General features: G+C 53.3%; 3 protein-coding genes across 3 annotated transcripts in view; all 3 read left to right on the forward strand.

Moving 5' to 3' along the window:
* The window catches only part of LOC119093189 (unc-112-related protein), a 37807-nt gene extending 32144 nt beyond the window's left edge, over positions 1 to 5663 (forward strand). Inside the window, exons 10-12 of the mRNA XM_037216103.1 lie at positions 701 to 913; positions 2781 to 3014; positions 4129 to 5663. Of these exons, the coding sequence (XP_037071998.1) occupies positions 701 to 913; positions 2781 to 3014; positions 4129 to 4329 (648 nt within the window). The 3' untranslated portion in view covers positions 4330 to 5663. The remainder of the gene's footprint in view (positions 1 to 700; positions 914 to 2780; positions 3015 to 4128) is intronic.
* Positions 5664 to 6354: 691 nt separating this feature from the next.
* On the forward strand, positions 6355 to 13649 carry LOC119093481 (deubiquitinase DESI2). The gene is made up of 7 exons (XM_037216440.1): positions 6355 to 6428; positions 9524 to 9683; positions 10148 to 10220; positions 10599 to 10692; positions 11498 to 11639; positions 12931 to 13095; positions 13641 to 13649. Exons 2-7 carry the CDS (start codon positions 9549 to 9551, stop codon positions 13647 to 13649), a joined length of 618 nt encoding a protein of 205 aa, XP_037072335.1. The 5' UTR covers positions 6355 to 6428; positions 9524 to 9548.
* Positions 13650 to 13969: 320 nt separating this feature from the next.
* Positions 13970 to 17611, forward strand: part of LOC119093482 (deubiquitinase DESI2-like) — an 8061-nt gene continuing 4419 nt past the window's right edge. The window contains exon 1 of the mRNA XM_037216441.1: positions 13970 to 13991. Within this exon, the coding sequence (XP_037072336.1) occupies positions 13970 to 13991 (22 nt within the window). The remainder of the gene's footprint in view (positions 13992 to 17611) is intronic.

The following is a 17611-nucleotide window of genomic DNA, read 5'->3' on the forward strand; positions in this document are numbered from 1 at the left end:
CGCGCTGTGGACGGGGCAGCGGCGGGCACCGGCCGGGCGCTGTCCGACCCAGCTCTTTGTTTGCACTGCCCCGGATGGAGGCCGTGTAGTTGTGTGAGACTTGGCCGGTGGCTTGGACCGTACCTTGGTTCTGCATTATCGGACGGCGTTGATTGTGTGTTTGGTCTGACGTATGCCGTGTTCTGGCGCGCGTTGTTACGGGCTGAGGCCCGATGTGGGTCGTGTCGCCACGGCCTGCGCGAGCCCGGCCAGTGCCCAGGATTGGCGTTTGTCGGACCCCGGTACCGTCTCGAACAGACTGAGTCGAACGGGAGGCCACGAGTGTCAACCCGGGCCCTGCGAGTCTGTCATCAGCTCCCGCCGGTCCCCCCGATTGTGGAAGCTATTGCCCTGATTGTTCGTTTATCCTGCTCGGCACCTGCAAAAAGCTCCCATCTAGAGCCCTGCTATGTTTGTCCCCCTTTTAGCAGTCTGCGTGGAAGTCCTGCTCAGTGAAAGACCCTCTGCGTGATCCGTTCTCACAGACTCCCCTGAAGCTTTCGTTCATCCGCCTCCGAGCTACAGAAGCCCCCCTGGGGAGCGCGGCTTCCCCCACCATGAGCTGCAGTAGCCCTCCTGGTGACCGCCGCCTGTGCTGCCGTGCCCGCAGGAGCAGCAGTAGCCCTCCTGGTGACCGCCGCCTGTGCTGCCGTGCCCGCAGGAGCAGCAGTACGCCCGCTGGATGGCCGCCTGCCGGCTGGGCGCCAAGGGCAAGACGATGGCCGACGCCTCGTACGACACGGAGGTGCGCAGCATCCTGGACTTCCTGTACCTGCAGCGGCCGGCGCCGGCGCCCGCCATCAACCCGCAGCACCTCGAGATCAGCTCCGAGGACTACGTGCCGCCCAGGTTCATCAAGAAGCTCAAGAGCAAGGTGCGGGCCGGCCGTGTGATGCGGCTGCTGGCTTTGTTCGGCAGTGGTTCGTGGTTTTGTTCAGCAGTGGTTTCTTCGATGGTGGGTTGTGGCTTTGTTCGGCAGTGGTTCGTGATTTTGTTTGGCGGTGGTTCGTGGTTTTGTTCGGCGGTGGTTGTTCGATGGTAGGTTGTGGCTTTGTTCGGCAGTGGTTCGTGATTTTGTTCGGCGGTTGTTTGTGGTTTTATTCGACGGTGGCTTTGTTTGGTAGTGGCTTTGTTGGACGGTGGCTTTCTTTGGCAGTGGTTTGGTCTGGTGGTGACGGGGTTCGTGTGCGACCGTGGTGACTGACGGAGCCTGGGTTGTTGCGTGTTCGCACATGTGTGCGCTGGTTTGTGCCAGACATTGCTCGCCTGCGACGTCCTTTCGTCTCCCGCATTGGCAAGAGTCACTGTGTATCTGCATTTCGTTGTGTTCGTTGATGTGCGGACGCTTTCATGGGAGATGGTCGTGACATGTGTACCCTCGTTTGCCAGTGATCACACCGTTTCACACGTATCTCCACTGTGGCAGGCCCTGCGGGGTTTCATCTGTGCCATGGCCAATGTTGCTGCGGCAGAGTGTGCGCATGTGTCTGGCCTGTCAGCTCGCCGTGAGGGATGTTCCGTCCGAAAGTCCGCCGTCTGCACCAGTACCTCTCCTGTCGTGTTTCTTACTCACCCCCTGGCGTGCTCTCGTCCCGTGTCGTTGCGACGGACCCCATTTCGCCTCCCGTCCCCGTCCCCGTCCACAGTCCCCGTCCACCTGTCCCCCCGTCCCCCGTCCCCGTCCCCGTCCCCGCCCTTCCCGCCACCGCCACGTCACGCCTTGTCTACGGTCGTCGTCTCGTCTCGTCTTCAGCTCACGCTGCCCGTGTCCGCAGGGCTCCTGCCGGGGCTGGCGGCCACAGGCGCCGGTAAACTGGGTAGTGGGGGCTTGCGCGGTTTGACAGGGGCGCACCCAGGGCTGTATCGTGGGCGCGCACAGTCCTCTTTTGGAGTCTGACAAGACGGCTGGCAGAACAGCACGATGAGGCGTTAACAAAGTTCTCATGTATACTGCGATAAGAAAAACTCAGCGCGGCTAAATTTATAAAGGTCCGAAATCGGCTCAGAACGAGACATATACTGTGCTGCCCTGGATGCGTCCCTGGATTTCCGCCGCCTCCTCGACTTTGTGTGGCAGTGTGGTGTGCTGCAGCGGGGCTGTGGAGCCGAGGCGTGCCGTTGCCAGTGGGGACGGCACTGGCGGTCGGGACCGGCCTGAGATTGTGCGTGATGTGCGGCTGCGGCGCCGGGACCGCCGCCGGCTGCGGCGCCGGGACCGCTGCCGGCTGCGGCGCCGGGACCGCCGCCGGCTGCGGCGCCGGGACCGCCGCCGGCTGCGGCGCCGGGACCGCTGCCGGCTGCGGCTGTGACGCTCGAGCCTCCTTCGTACCCTGGATCACCGTGTGTCGCTAGTGGGGCTAAGGGCACGTGTGTCGCTAGTGGAGCACTCCGCCGGCCGGGGTAGCTGTGACGGGCAGCGCCGTCTAGCGGCCAGTGTGTCACCGCTGCCGGGATGCCCCGCCTGGTAACCCTGCGTGCAGTTCCCTTGGCTTGTGTGGGATGCGTCCACTCAGAGTTGGTGCACACCTGGCTTGTTTGTGACTAGTCACTGGACGGGCCGTGCCCTGCGGTGTGCAGCTTCCGCGTGCCCTGCAGCGGCCATCGTCCGTGCGCCGATATTTTACGCAGACACGTTTTGAAGCGGCCTCTCCACTAACGCCGCTGAAGTTCGCAGCTGGTCTGTCGGCGGTAGACTCCTTATGTTTTGATCGACGTCAGCTGATGTGTGTCGGTCGCCCCAGCTGAACCAGCGGATCCTGGAGGCGCACGCCAACGTCTCCAACTACAACCTGATCGAGTCCAAGATGAACTACATCAAGTCCTGGAAGGCGCTGCCCGAGTTCGGCATCACGTACTTCGTGGTGAAGTTCCTGAAGGCCAAGCGGGAGGAGCTGCTGGGCATCGCCTTCAACCGTCTGATGCGCATGGACCTGGGTGGGGATCACATCAAGACCTGGCGCTACAATACCATGAAGGTACGGAGCGGAGAATTATACCCTGCGTGTGGGAGCGGGGAGTCACATCATTGAGGTAGGGGGAGGGGGAGGGGACGAGGGTTAACGGTGAGAGAAGGCTTCTCTTCGCCCGCTGGATTACGACTTGAGGAGGTCGGGGTAACAATCCTCCTCCATGCAGGGGTTGCCTGTATGAAGAGGGGGGGGGGGGGGGGGCGTTACGACGTGACTGTAGGGGCGGTGGGGTGGGGATGGGAGGGGGTCTTCACTCCTGCCAATGGGGGGGAATAGCCATATCTTGGAGTTCCGAGGTGCGGGTCACTGTTTCTGTGGCCACCCTCGCTCTCCCCGCTCTCCACCGTTGGCTGACTGGGGAGCCTAGACGCCGTGGAACATGCGTTGGACGAGCAGGCAGCGGACTCCCGCCTCTGTGCTCACTGTCGCCAGTTGGGTCTCCTTGCCAGCGTTGGACGAGTAGGCAGCGGACTCCCGCCTCTGTGCTCACTGTCGCCAGTTGGGTCTCCTTGCCAGCGTTGGACGAGTAGGCAGCGGACTCTGTGCTCACTGTCGCCAGTTGGGTCTCCTTGCCAGCGTTGGACGAGTAGGCAGCGGACTCCCGCCTCTGTGCTCACTGTCGCCAGTTGGGTCTCCTTGCCAGCGTTGGACGAGTAGGCAGCGGACTCTGTGCTCACTGTCGCCAGTTGGGTCTCCTTGCCAGCGTCTGTGGTCATGTGTTCGCTTCACCCTCCTGAACGTGCCGTGCCCCAGACGCGCTCTCGCCACGTCGGCCTCACAAACATCGGCTGGGAAGACCGGCTTTCATGCCATCTTGCAGCGGGACAATGGCGCCGCGTTGTCCAGCCGTGCACGCCGTAGTCCGGACCGTCGCCAGCGGCGCACATCCTGGCCCGGACCGTCGCCAGCGGCGTACGCCCCGGTCCCAGCGGCGCACGCCCTGGTCCGGACCGTCGCCAGCGGCGCCCACCCTGGTCCAGGCCGTCGCCAGCGGCGCCCACCCTGGTCCGGGCCGTCGCCAGCGGCGCCCACCCTGGTCCGGGCCGTCGCCAGCGCCGACTGTCTTCTGTCGCATGACGTCGCGTGTCGGGGCTGACTGACCGTCGTCCCCAATCTGCAGGCCTGGAACGTCAACTGGGAGGTGCGCCACATGATGGTGCAGTTCGACGAGGAGAGCGTCGTCTTCGAGTGCCTCTCCTCCGACTGCAAGGTGGTGCACGAGTTTATCGGCGGCTACATCTTCCTCCAGCTGCGCTCCAAGGACTCGAGCCAGACGCTGGACCACGAGCTCTTCCACAAGCTGACTGGCGGCTGGCGGTAGACGCCGGCGCTCGCCGCCGCCGCGCCGGAGCCGCCGCCGCCGGCCGCGCCGAGCTGGGACAGGGCGTCGGGAGGCAGCCGCCCTCGCCGAGGGGCCGGGCCGGCGGCTCAGCGCGCGGGCGACGGCGGCCGCCCTGCTCCGGGCCGACCAGGACAGTGCATTTGCCGCGGCGCGTCCGCCGCCGCCGCCGCCGCTGCCGCCGCCACGGACGCGCACACACGCTGTACATGTCGTTATTGCACGCCGGCGCCGGCCGCGTGGCGCGTTGTTAAATTTTAATCTATGCTATTAGCCAGAGCGTGCGAGAGCGGTGGGTGACAGAGCTGGGGGCGTTTGCGTCTGACGGATGAGTGTTGTTGCGCGAGACTGGAACGCCGTGGCGGGTCCGACCTGGGTCCGAAGCCGGCAGTGCGAGTGAATGGGAAGACGTGCCGACGCTGCGCGCGGCGTCGGCGCTTCGAGCCGGCAGCCTTCTGATCATGTCGTGATAACCATTGCAACTATGACACGCCGATACGTAGCTGTTAGGCTAGTCAGCGCGGATTGAGTCTCGGTGCCGGCGTCGGGCGCCTCGCTGAGGTCCGCCAGGTCCCGTTGGGTCCCGTCCACGTCTGTCGGGTCACGCCGGAACCGGGCCAGGTTCCGTCGATGCCGTGAGGGCCGCCGGACCGTGTGGCCTGACCTGCGGGAGTGCCGGGTCAGGTCAGGTCGGGTCGGGCACCTGCACGTCCGCGGCCGCGGCCGGAGCGCAGCTAAACAGACCGGCCGTCGAAGCAGCTACGTCCCGCCCGGGCGGCGGCCCTGCCGGCCGTGCGTTAACCGTGTTACAACACCTAACAGCTCTAATCGTCATATCTCGCTGTGTATAACGCCTGTAGATGCGCTGGTCTGTGTGTACGTGGTGCGTCATGCGGCGCGTTCCGCCGACGGCGCGGCGCGCGCGCGCCGACGCCGTCTGGTGGCGCTGGCGGTGCCGTGTCGTGTGGCCCGCGGGCCCTGTCGCGTGCCTGTTACTGTGTGGCGTCAACTGAGTGCCGTCCGCGGAGACTTCTTCCTCGTCCGCGCGCGCGCGGACACCCTCGCCAGCCACTAACCGCACCGTCCGCGCGCTATTTTTGTAGATCTTTGACCCGGCAACGAATGCAAGTACAACTGGACTCGATGGGCGGTGTGACCGGGGAGGGGACGCGCGGTTGTTCGCTGTTAACTCTGCGTAGTGGCTGGCAGCCCGGCCCGTGACTCCCGGCTCCTCCCGGCGGCGCGCGGCCCACTGCACACGTACTGGTGCTTGCAGCTCATTCAGCATATGATGTAAATAAACTAGTCTTAACTATGCTGGTCTGTCTGAGAATCGACGGAAGACGTGGCGGTAATGGGAGGTGCAGGTTCGAGTCAGTGAAACCTGGCGGACGCTACGACCACCGACGCCCTTCCAACCCGGAAGTTCGCAAAGCAATGTTGAGTTTCATTTTCTTTCATTAGTCGTGCCTGAAAACGGGACGGTATCCGTAGACGGTGGGGCCAAGCAGAGGCGTAGGGGCGTGCCCTAAAGTGTGGGGAGGGTGTAAACCCCCTGTGAACTGAATGCTAGAAATGCGTTGTGATAAATTGCATGAGAAACGACGAAAAGTTGCCCCCCTCCCCCGCATGCGGACTCTTGCTCATATGCAGACAACGAGGCACGTAGCCGACGAGTGACGAAAACGCTACAAATTTGTACCGTGAAAATAGAATAAGCTTGAAGGCACAACGCAGGCAGTTTGCATGATGAGGTAGACACGGCGTTCATATATCTATACCGTATTTCTGATCTGATGCACCAGTTTCGCTGCTCCCCGCCTGAAATGCGCCTGCCGGGATGCGCTTTAAGGTCGTACTGCTGCAACTCTAAAAAGTACCCAAGCGTGCCTGCTCAGGTAAGGATATCTTGCCCACATCTGTCTGAGTGCATAAAAACATCGCTCGCATTGCTACAATCAGCTGACGATGTTTGCCGAGGATGCGCCGTAGATGTATTTTGATTATGTTTTCTGATAAATAAACGAAGTTAAGGTACTTCTGGTTATACAAAACACGACTAAGTGGTCATATATGAGCAGGTGCGTGTATAGTTGCCATACGGATCTCATATGCTCTCTTGGGAAATGTCTAGATAAGTAGCGTATTGAATATGTATGAAATGGAATTTATTGGACCTCAGGTCATCATATGCTTTGAAACAATCATAGATTGCTAGTTGTTTGGAACGGACTTTCCTGTCAAGCTTTGTAGCACCCATGGTGAAAAGACAATGTATATATTGACGTGCTCGTTTTCCGACCCATTAAAGACCAAAATTTAGCCATTTCCCAGCCATCAATTAGTGTGGCTGTTAGGCCCCTTCACCAGCCACTATGTTGGTGTTGCCTGGTCTGCAAAAAATATTCATTGTTCTGTACTCCCGCATGACAGCAGTGTGTTGAACTTCACACTTTCTGGTGCCAAAACTCAGACCAGGACAACTTGATTGAATTCTATTTTTATTATAGGCAAAACAAGTTTGTAGGGTATGTTGGGCAAAAATTACCTTTGCGACATCATAAATACTTACCAACACAAGCCCCCCCCCCCCCACTCTGACATTGGTGGCAACTGTGTGTCAAAGTCTGAGTGTCTAAATTGATGGAATGCCTGTGCTGAATCTCTTGCTGGGATGCTCCTGTGACACCAGCTGTGAGGTGGCATGTCTTCATAGTTTGGTTACCACTATCTGTCCAAAGATTTTTGATAGCACTTTGGTTTTGTCTTCTTGAATTCATTCAAACATGGTCAAGTCACTGCAGTATCTCAAACACTTGTGCAACAGCCAGCACTCTGGCACAAATGTTATGATTTTTAACATTTGTCAACTGTGTTTTCCATCTTGCTTATGCATAGGTTATAAAAGATGCAATCTTAATGTCCTGGTTACACTGCGGTGAGTGTAATGCCCAGGGAAAGACTGCTGCTTTGGTCCATAATTCAGCTTGAGATGTAAAATACTGTTTCTGAGGAAGAAAAGCCAATGGTATCCACTTTGAGGCTATAGGATGTTTTTATTTTATTTTAGCTTGCTGCACAACAGTATCTAAGCACATTGTTTGATTGTCTAAAGAAAATTCTGTTATATAGTTCAGTTACATTCCATCCAAGGTTTTCTACTTGTCACATGTAACATTATTTATGGTTGGCCATTTTTGTGCTTTTGTTCTGTAAAGGAATAAATGCTGTGCTTTCCTCATCAAACATGTGGATTGTGCTGTTCACATTGCTGTATGCCCTATGTCTTATTGCAAGCTATGCACAAAATGGCCAAAATGTCTGATGCTCTATAGTACCATGTAGGCTATTTGGAGTTTTTGGATGTGTCCAGGAGCTGACTTCATCATACATGCAATGTATGTGTATGTATATGTAAATGTATGGTCATGTCATGGATCTTGTAAGCTAATAAGGTATCTGAACAATTTTTGTGTGGCAGAAATAGGATTTTTCTGTGGTGTTTCAATGCTAACTGAATGTTAACTTTTATACAGAAGTTGTTCAGCGTACCTGTGGGATACATTAGTGCAAGAGTAAAAAGAGTAGTAATATTGGTGTTATCCTTTGCTGGATAGCTAGGCAAATGTTTGTATGAATTTAATCCTCATTTGATTATTTTTATATATTTGATCTGAATGTTATTAATGAATGAATTTTGTGGATCAGAACCCATGCTACGCAGAATGTGTTCAGAAGCCCTGAGCCCCACCATCAATGCATGAAATTCCTTTGCCAGTCATTTGTTGATGGTGTGGGTTTGAACCTCAGTTGGGTATGACCCTGCGGCAGTAACATAGTCTCTGTGGCCGCGGACACTCCACAAGAGCGTGTGTGATGATGTGTCACATTCAATTTTTTTTTTTTTGAAGATGCTTGGGCTAGCTAGAGAGGAGTTGGGAATGCAACCTGTTCAAAAATTATTTTCAAGTGCAGCATGCTGCGGCCAAAAGCGAGGGAGCTAACGTCACAAAAATTACACAGGCATTAAGTTCAGTTCCCTGACTAATATCCATTTAAAATGCTCATGTTTTCTCACAGTCACCAAAGATGAAACTTCTTCCAAATTGACAAATTGTGTCACCTGTTAATGCCAGACCTCATGAGCACCCCCTCCACTTACACCCAAATTTCATGCCATGTTATTTGCAAATCACAGAGCAAACACTACATTGTCATATCACCATTGTAGTTGGTGCACCCTAAAGCAAGCATTACATCCCTGAACCTCAGTGCCCGGGAGCCGTCCGTCGTCATGGCGTCATGCTGGGCGGTCATGGAGCCTTTCCATGATTTATGTGTGCTTTTTTGGTCATTTTACATTTTTGGTCATTGGTCACTTTACATTTTGGTTTTGATCATTTTACGACCTCCCTCACTCTAGTTATGCGCTGGTTACACTGAGCAAGAACATGGTTGTGCTGTGTGAAGTGTAACATCCAAAACTGGTTGTTGGTTGGCCCCTAATTGACCTACATGTGTGAACTAATGACTGGGCAGTTGCTTATCATCAGAGCGGGATAAGAGCAAAAGTATGGGCGAGCCCATGATATCTGGCTGGAAGGATTGAAGCCATTTGAAGATGCAGACAAAAGGGTGCTGGTAGTGTAGCGGTTAACGCGTCTACGTTAACCATTACACGTCTGGGAAACCAGAGGTACGAGGTTCGATTTTCCGCGGTGCCCACCTTTCCTGCCAGCGTGAGAGGCAGGCGACGCCAGCAGCTGAGTGCGTCGTAAAGCCCTAATGACACGCACACAAGACACAGACAGAAGACAAGAGGAGGCAGAAGACAACTGATTTGCTGCCACACCTAAGCATAACCTTGTGCCATCCAGCCCCATCTCCTATCCCTCTCCTCTCCTTGTTATGCTTCGGTTATGCGCCATAAAGTCACCACTCCCCATTCGCTCGCAACGTAACAGATGGGCGGTCCTCATATACATATAATAATTAATGCCTCTCATGCCTGTCATTGTCCAACCCCAAAAGATGTCTTGATTATGGCGACATTTTTTGCGTAGTACGCACACTTATAGTCACTTGTTTGTGTAAAATTTATATATGGGATGGCACCAGCCAGTTTCATTTCCCTTAAATATGGTTCTTGGAACAGAATCGTCATCATTTGTTGCAGATGGTGCAGCATGTCACAGCAGTAGATGTCTGGTGGCATAGGAGACTTCTGTCGGCTGACGTTTCCCAGCTGTTTGGGATATCACCAGGATCTTTCAGAAGACCTCTCCTCAACAGGGGGCATGGCGCGAGAACCGGTGATACTCAATGTATATGACATGGTAAGTGTCCACAGGATAAATGTTTGTGCGGTTGTTGCATATGTTTTGCTCACTGGTGCTTTTGTATGTTGTGCTGTGTTAGTCATGCTTCGTCGTATGTTGCATTGCACAATGCAAGTTGAGTGCACTGTACCTGCACACAATCTCTTTTGCACCCTGGAGTATGGATTACTCTACATTTGTATGTTGATAAAGTGTGAATTGCCACTTATAACTTTTAAGGTGCCTTTAAGGTGCCCTTTTTAAGGTGCCCCTCCTCATAACAATATATATATATATATATATATATATATATATATATATATATATATAATATATTGTGTGTGTGTGTGTCTGTCTGTCTGTTCATTGGTATATTGCAGCTTTTGATGTATCTTCATTGGTGGCCCATTTCCTGGACCTGCTGAAATGTGCAGATTTGCTACCGCAAACATGCGTCATTTACGGGCCTGTTTTTGTTGCAGTACTGGATCAACGAATATACGTCAAACATTGGACTCGGTGTCTTTCATTCGGGCCTGGAGATCTATGGCTTTGGTAGGTCATTTGTTGATGTTTCCATCTCGGCCGCTGTGCACAATCACATGCATCGCGTTCTGTGGATTTGTTGGGCGTTTAAGATGAATTGGTCCTTAACCCTCGTCTGTAATTAACCTGCAACAGATCACGGCCGGTTCAAGTCAAGTGTTCCGTCCGTGGTTCTATGGGAACGGCCAAGTCCTGTCGCCTTTTTCGTTTCAAGTCGTTTTAAGTCCTCCTGTCTACCCGTGCCTGTCTTTTCGCTACTATTTGACAGTGTTGTGCGGATAACAGGCGTCATAGTGGTGTCATCACCCCTAAACTTAATTGGCCTGTCCGTGTACATGCGTGTTCACAAGTGCCCTGCCTCACCGCACTGCGGGCGGCCTGTTTCAGAGTATGCCTACGGCGGTCATCCGTTCCCTTTCTCCGGCATCTTCACCATCCGGCCGAGGGACGCCGACGACCTGGGCGAGCAATTCAAGTTCAAGTAGGTGACCGTGTCGGCGCTGGACCGGGTGTGACTGAGCGAGTGATGGGTGGTGGGTGGCCGGTGTGTCAACGGAACCGGGAGTTGGCAGTGGACGAATCGAGCGCTGCCAGCGGATGGATAGGTGTGAAGTGGTGCCAGCTAGGGGACTGGGAGCGTGGGACGGCGTGCCTCTCACACCGGTGATGTGTGTTACGCTATTGCTCTGACGTCTGGTGGTTATCGTCGGTGATGTGATCTGGAGCGTGCTTCCGTCGACACACGGTGGACCGGAGTCCCGGAACAAGTTCGACCTGAAACGTAACGTTGATGTCGCCGCGCTTTTGAAGTCAGAGGCCGCGAGCCTAAATGGTGCGTTTGACTTGGCCATGGTCCGTGGTTTCCTCTGCCAAAAGCCTGGCACGGTCGACATACTTCGCGTCACTGGTGGTGACGCTCCAAAAAGCCGGTAGTTAAGCCACGTTCAAGTTTTTTTTGCGTCACAGATGTCACCATGGGGTTAATGTCAAGCCTACGGTGGGCGACACGTGCCCGTCCCCCTCGCCCTCCACTTCCTTTCACTGCCTTGTTCCCACGTCCACGCGCGACGTGACCAAGTTGTCGTCCTTTGTACATCAGCAAACGTGTCGTTTGCTATGTTTTGACCTCTTCTTGACGATACGTGGTACGCTTTGTCTGCTTTTTTAAATGACGCAGTGGACGAAATGAGAGTGCGTGCCATTCCGACTAGGATTCGTGAGCATGCCATGAGCATACGACAATGATCCCTCCAGCTACACCCTCGCACATTCGGCGTCTGTTCCAGACAATCCATCCACTTGGGCTACACGGACTTCACTCGGGAAGACTTGGACCGGATTATCGAGGAAATGGGGAAGGACTTCAGGGGCGAGCGGTATCATCTAATCAACAAGAACTGCAATCATTTCACCTCTAACCTGGCCCAGGTGAGCGATGACTTCGTCTGTGTCCAGTCCACCCGCCGCGCAACAGACGGCTGCGGACGAGCAGATTGTCTTCCCGAATAATTATCGACGACGTTTTGCCTCGACTTCGTAACATGTTAGCAATATATGTTGTGAAGCAAAATAGAAGCTTCTGGTGCTCAACCAAGTGATAGAAGCCCTGCAGGTTGCGGAATAAATATGTTGGTTTGCTTGCCCCGGGTCGTGGTGTCGTATCCGCCACTGTGAACATAGCTCATAGGCAGAGTTGTTCAGCCTTTACTTCTCCAGCCCTGTTCTACTTCCCCAGGTTGAATCAAATTTTCGTTTTCAAGTATGCGATATGTCGCGAGACCTCCAACGCATGCTTGACGCAGCACCGGCATGATATTTGTGAGCGTGATTTTGACACTAAACTAGAATGGCCTCATAAAGTATGTGATGATGATGATTTGGGGTTTTAGGGCGCATCGACTGCTTAAGGTCATGCAGCGCCCAGCCTCATAAAGTATGATGCAGACCAGTGCAGCATACATACATAGGGCATATGAAAGTCGTATTATCCGTTAGTGCGCTGCATTTTTTAGTTCTTCCAGACCTGCCATAGATCTGAAGCGTATATCAATAAATTCGGCATGATAGGCGTAAAACTGTGTAGGTTTCCCGTGAGGAAGTGGCAACTTGGTCACTTTGACACTGCCGAGTCTGTGCACGTGTCATTAACTGGATGAGACCTTCTACGTCATTCTGTAAGGAGGAGCTGTATTCAGAAGTACTTTGCCGCTGCCGCGGGAATGCTTCAATATGCCATCTCTATAACTGTTGCCATCCTTGATATTTTTATATAACTGTTTCCAGTGACTTCCCTTCGAATTGTTAAGTTGTACCGACCATTCCCCATTTGAATCGTCGCAGCTCGCTTTAAATGAGGTGGGTCGTCTTCAACGACTGCCGCAGGTGCATGCGTGGATACAGGAGCCGGTTGATTTCTGCCTCGGAACCAAGCATCTGTCATCAAGTCTGCGTGTGTTTTTTATTTGGTTGTCGGTCGACCAGCCCTCAACATCTTCCGTTGGTGGGCCGTGGCCGCCACATCTCTTCATTTTTGTCGGCGGGCCCGTCGTCTGACGCTCGTCTTTGCGCTCGTCGGCGTCCCAGCCAGTCATCCCAGGGCCGTGTGGACGTCGGTCTGCCAGTCCACCATGGCCGTCTCACGTGCCTACCGGTCTGAACACCGGACCACAACGTCTCTCCGCCTGAACCCCCTGTGACGTCCCGCTTTCCCGGCCGACAGCTGCTGGTGGGCCGTGAGATCCCCTCCTGGGTGAACCGGCTGGCCTCGGTCAGCGCCATGGTGCCCTTCCTGGAGCGCTGCCTGCCCAAGGAGTGGCTGACGCCGGTGGCGCTGCAGCACTCGCTGGAGGAGCAGGTGACGGGCGACGCCGCCCCCGGCACCGCACCGCCCCCTCCGGCCTCCTCCACCTCGCGCGCCTCCTCCATGAACTCGATATAGCGCCGCCGCCCGCCAGCCGCGCGGTGGACACGTGGGACACGGCCCCGGGCCTCGCTCGCTGGCCGCGATGCGAGCAGCCGGCGGGGCGGAGCGGTCGGGACGCTTGGCGAAGCGGTCTGGCCGTGTGGTCCCGCGTGCGGGTGCGGAGGCCGCAGGAGCGCGGCGCTGGAGAGGCGCGGGCCCGGACGTTCCGTTTGCGAGGCGTACAGCGTTGCGATGTCGTGACTGGAGGTGGTGGACGCGGATGTCGCGGCCGCTGTTGATGCCGCGAAGGTCCAATCTCAATGCCAAATTCGTGAACCCTGCCACCACCGAGGCGTCGAACTTCACTCGGCTTTGAACAGCGTGACACAGACTGACATACGTATGCGCGCGTGTGTGTGTGTGCGTGCGTGTTCACTCGGTTTCGAACAGCGTGGTTCAGATGGACATGCGTGTGTGTGTGCGTGTGTGTATGTGTGCGTGTGCGCGTGCGTGTGCGTGTGTTTCAGTCTAACTAACCGGTCCTTCGAAGCGGGGAGGGGCGCGGGTGCCGTCGTCGTGTCGACGCGCGGCGAATAGGACGGGTCTGTCCGTATCGTGACGCTTGTCTGACCTCACTGGGACGCCCATCTGACGTCACTGGGATCGAGGGCTTGGGAGGACGCTCGCTGTGGTGAACAGTCGGCTCACCCCGGTTGGGCCGGAACGCGCGGTGAGTGAGAGTGTCCTGAGCTGAAGTGGGGTGGAGGAGCTGGGAGGCAGTTGTCGGCGCCGTAGGTCGCTGGGAGGCGCGGGCGGCGGAGTGAAAGTGCGGACCGGGTCGTGGGAAGCGGAATGGATGACGACGTTCCCGGCGGACAGTGCGTCGTCGTTGTTGACTGGACTGGAGTCTGGGAGGGTCTGACGCGTCGGGGCAGCCATCACGCAACGGACTCGCGTCGGCGTGTGGCCGTCAACACTGTTTCTCTGGATAGTCATCAGAACGGCCGCCGTCGGGATGAGGTATAAATCGCCGATCTTTGAACGTGCGGGAATGCCTTCACATAGAACTGGATCCACGTCATCCCTGCAGAAATCGTGCAAATATGGGATAAGGTATGGGGAGCTTTGCCCCAGCCGTGCAGATTCGCTTAGAGGGTTTGCAACGAAAGTTTCACGGTCAGCGATTGATTGGGCTACTCATGAACCGAACATCACAATTCGAAGCTGTTATCTCCCATGACCTTTGCTGTAATTGTGTTGTTAAAGACGGTGACGACACATGTACTGGTCAGGTAAACGTACCCGCTGCATCGCATTTTGTTGTAACCACTCGCTCGTTTAAACAGGAGGGTTGTTAACGGGCACCTCCGCACTCTGGTTTGTTGTGTGACGTGGAGTATATTTGTAACAGATTCTCGTGATATGCCCACTTCTTGGCATTATTTAACCGGTGTCCGTTTTTTTTTTTCAAACGAACCATAGCTGTCGAGAAAATATATATGCTTTGTGTTTGTTTGCTACGTACTTCTGCGTGCGGGCCGTTCTTATCGTGTGAACATGTGTATTACATAATACGAGTTGTTGCATTGTTGAACAATACTCTGTTGCATGTTGGGCGACAAGCAATGAAATACACAACAGTGCAATTGGATATTGAAGTTTTGAACGGCATAATGCTACGCTCAGATGTGGTTGCAAATAATAGCTAAATATTGAGAGTACCTCGTAAACCTTAAAACCGTACTTGGCTTCCATTATGACAAGGGTCATTCCATGATTGGTCTCGCATGCCTGGTCTATGAAGTGCTGAACGGATGGTACTTTTTGAGACGTTGTGCTTACCATAGTGTAACAAAGGAGATGGAGAAGCATCCAACGTGACTTGTGCATAACCAGAGAGGGGGAGAGGAATTCAAAAGTGGTCAAGAATGCACGACAGTGGGTTTCGAACGACCACCGTATCTTGTGGATAGTTTATTAATTTTTGTTATTTTGACCACATGAAATGTTGCCAATGCAAAAAAGGAGCTAAAAATAAGGAAGGCGTGATGGCATCTTTCACTTTATGAAAAATCAGGGCGAGAGGTGGCTAAAGAGGGCGAAAAGCCATCAGTTCAGTTTACGTAAGCAGCTTTGCATTAGTTTAGCACATCAAAACCTAGATTCAGCCTTGATTTTTGGTTACAAAACCGACGGGCAAATTGCGTTGGTAACTCGCGGGATGTCGGGATTCCGTTGATTAATGGTGTTTGTGCTGGTGGATGTGTGTGGGTTTGATGATAATAATCCTCAATATTGATTTGTGGAGCCAATACCGGCACATGATATTGAGAGGGATAGTTCCCCATAGCGGAAAGTTTCGATGTACCACGGTGCAAAACTGACACGATTCGATTTCCTATAATGGAAAGAGCTTGGAAGGAGAGTCAAGCAGTGCATACTGAAGCACAGTGACAAGCGAGCCTGCCAGGTGTAAGCAAATGCCAGAGATTTTTGTCTCTGGAGAAGGAAGGGAAAACAGAACTGTGCAGTGTAGAAATGCAGGTGAAGCATTGTGTGACGTGGTAGACACATGTGATCTGCAAGCTTTGTTGTCCCTCCTGAAGCTCAACCCAATCACCTCTAACAATCCCAGGGACAGGCTAGTAACATCTGGACCACTATGCTGCCAACATGACTGGTCGTCCTCGCACAACTTCAATGTTAGAAGAGGGCCGGCAACAACCCCAAACTCAAAATGCAAATTGGGCGAGCATTAAAATCACAAGTAAGTCCCTGAAATTGTTGTTTGACTGTTTGTGGTGACACAATGCTTAAATTTTGTCATGTGGCTAACAATGTTTCAGGTTACTTATATATCTCCAAGTATTTGTATGTGCTATGGGCATCTGTAATATGTTAGTGCATGCTTCACTGTCTGCACTGATATAAACATAATAATTGCAGTCTGAGCAGGCCTTGTACTGCCTATAATTTTTTTCAACTGATTACGATGTCTTGAGGTGTATAGATGGCAGCTGCATAATCATATATGACAGAACATTGCAAAAATATAACTTTTTTGCTTCATGGCTTAGCTTATGGCACATATAGCAGTTCATGCAATACCCATATGCCACTGGTGTATGCTGTCCATGAAACATGGACCAGCAAGTGGAGGGACAGTGTATTGAGCATTACTGTGGTGGAATGGAAGTAAGTGTTGATGTACCTTTATAACAAAACATCAGTGGAACATTCCAGCTATTTTAGTGTCATGAGAAATGTAGCAACCACTTTGTTCCTATCATATCTGAGCAATGTGCAAGCAGCAAAATGTGGGTTCTCATCAGCTTTGAGGCATTGATTTTGCATGGCCAAAATATTTTGATTTTAGTCTGGGTGTTCACCTCAATAAACCTGTTTTTCTTTGCTCCTCTGTGATACCCTGTGATAGGACAAGGGAGTGAGAGAGAAAAATATGCATGTGTATATTGTAGTGGAGTGAAGGAAATTGTCCCAGGTTGGATTTGAGTTTGTGGTGGTGGTGTGGAGCTTAGAGACACATTGAGTTGTTTCTTTTCATGCAGTTGTCATAAACTTAGTACTAAATTTCCCCAAATGTTTCAGGGAGCATGGACCCCCTCCCCTCAAAGTCTCATTCCTGAAACAGAATAGTTCCTGCACCTATGCACATACCTGGTTGATACTCACCTTGTGCATTGGCAACCTTACCATATGTGTATGCTAGAGATTTTGCATAAAAGATTGTGTGTGTGTCAATTTTTCAAGGCTGGATGAAATCAGTTCTGATTGTGTCTTGAATCATGTGGATCAAGCCTCCATTTGATTAATCAAGCATTCACCAGAACCAAATTCAAATGCGACTGAGACCAGCTTGGAAAAATCTGGAATGGAAGTAGATTCCGCTGGCATCGAGCACAGCTCAGCAGACCAAAGTGTAAGCAGTCACATTAGCCATTCTTCAGTAGTGCCAGACATGCTCTAAAAGAATGACGGTAGCTGGTGCGGTGGTATGGAGCATGGAAGCGGGTCGTGACCATAGTACAAAAACATGGACTACCGCGCTGAGACAAATGGAAGTGGCTTGTTCGCAAAAGCGGTCAGGAGCGGCACGTCATTTACATCTCCAAAAACACAAATGTTTACGAACAGTTTTATGTCTCACCGTCCGGCCCGCAGAGTTGGCTCCACGAGCTCAAAACACTTTTCACGATGTGATATTCCAGCTTCCGCAGATTAGAGCTGGTTCGATTCACAGAACGTCACCAGTTACAGGTGTGGGGTCACACGAGTGCATTGGGTCTTGGTGTCATCTCATGGTATTGGGTGTCGCTCAGCACGGTTTCGATTCGTACTGCACCCGTCCATGCTGCTTGTCGTCTGGATCATTTGGCCAGGTGGCCGGACCTGAGCAGGGTCGTACTGCCCGACCTGAGCAGGATCGGACTGCCCGACCTGAGCAGGATCAGACTGCCGGACATGGAGCGGAGCGGGA

Source organism: Pollicipes pollicipes, unplaced genomic scaffold, assembly GCF_011947565.3.
Source record: "Pollicipes pollicipes isolate AB1234 unplaced genomic scaffold, Ppol_2.1 Scaffold_4002;HRSCAF=4701_pilon_pilon_pilon, whole genome shotgun sequence".
In the NCBI taxonomy this organism is placed as follows: Eukaryota; Metazoa; Arthropoda; class Thecostraca; order Pollicipedomorpha; family Pollicipedidae; genus Pollicipes; species Pollicipes pollicipes.

Excerpts from the sequence above, each read along its gene's own strand:
- LOC119093481 (XM_037216440.1), top strand. The coding sequence starts at position 9,549 with ATGTCTGGTGGCATAGGAGACTTCTGTCGGCTGACGTTTCCCAGCTGT. Across the intron at positions 9,684-10,147 it reads TACTCAATGTATATGACATG|TACTGGATCAACGAATATAC; the intron begins GTAAGTGTCCAC and ends TTTTTGTTGCAG. Across the intron at positions 10,221-10,598 it reads CCTGGAGATCTATGGCTTTG|AGTATGCCTACGGCGGTCAT; the intron begins GTAGGTCATTTG and ends GGCCTGTTTCAG.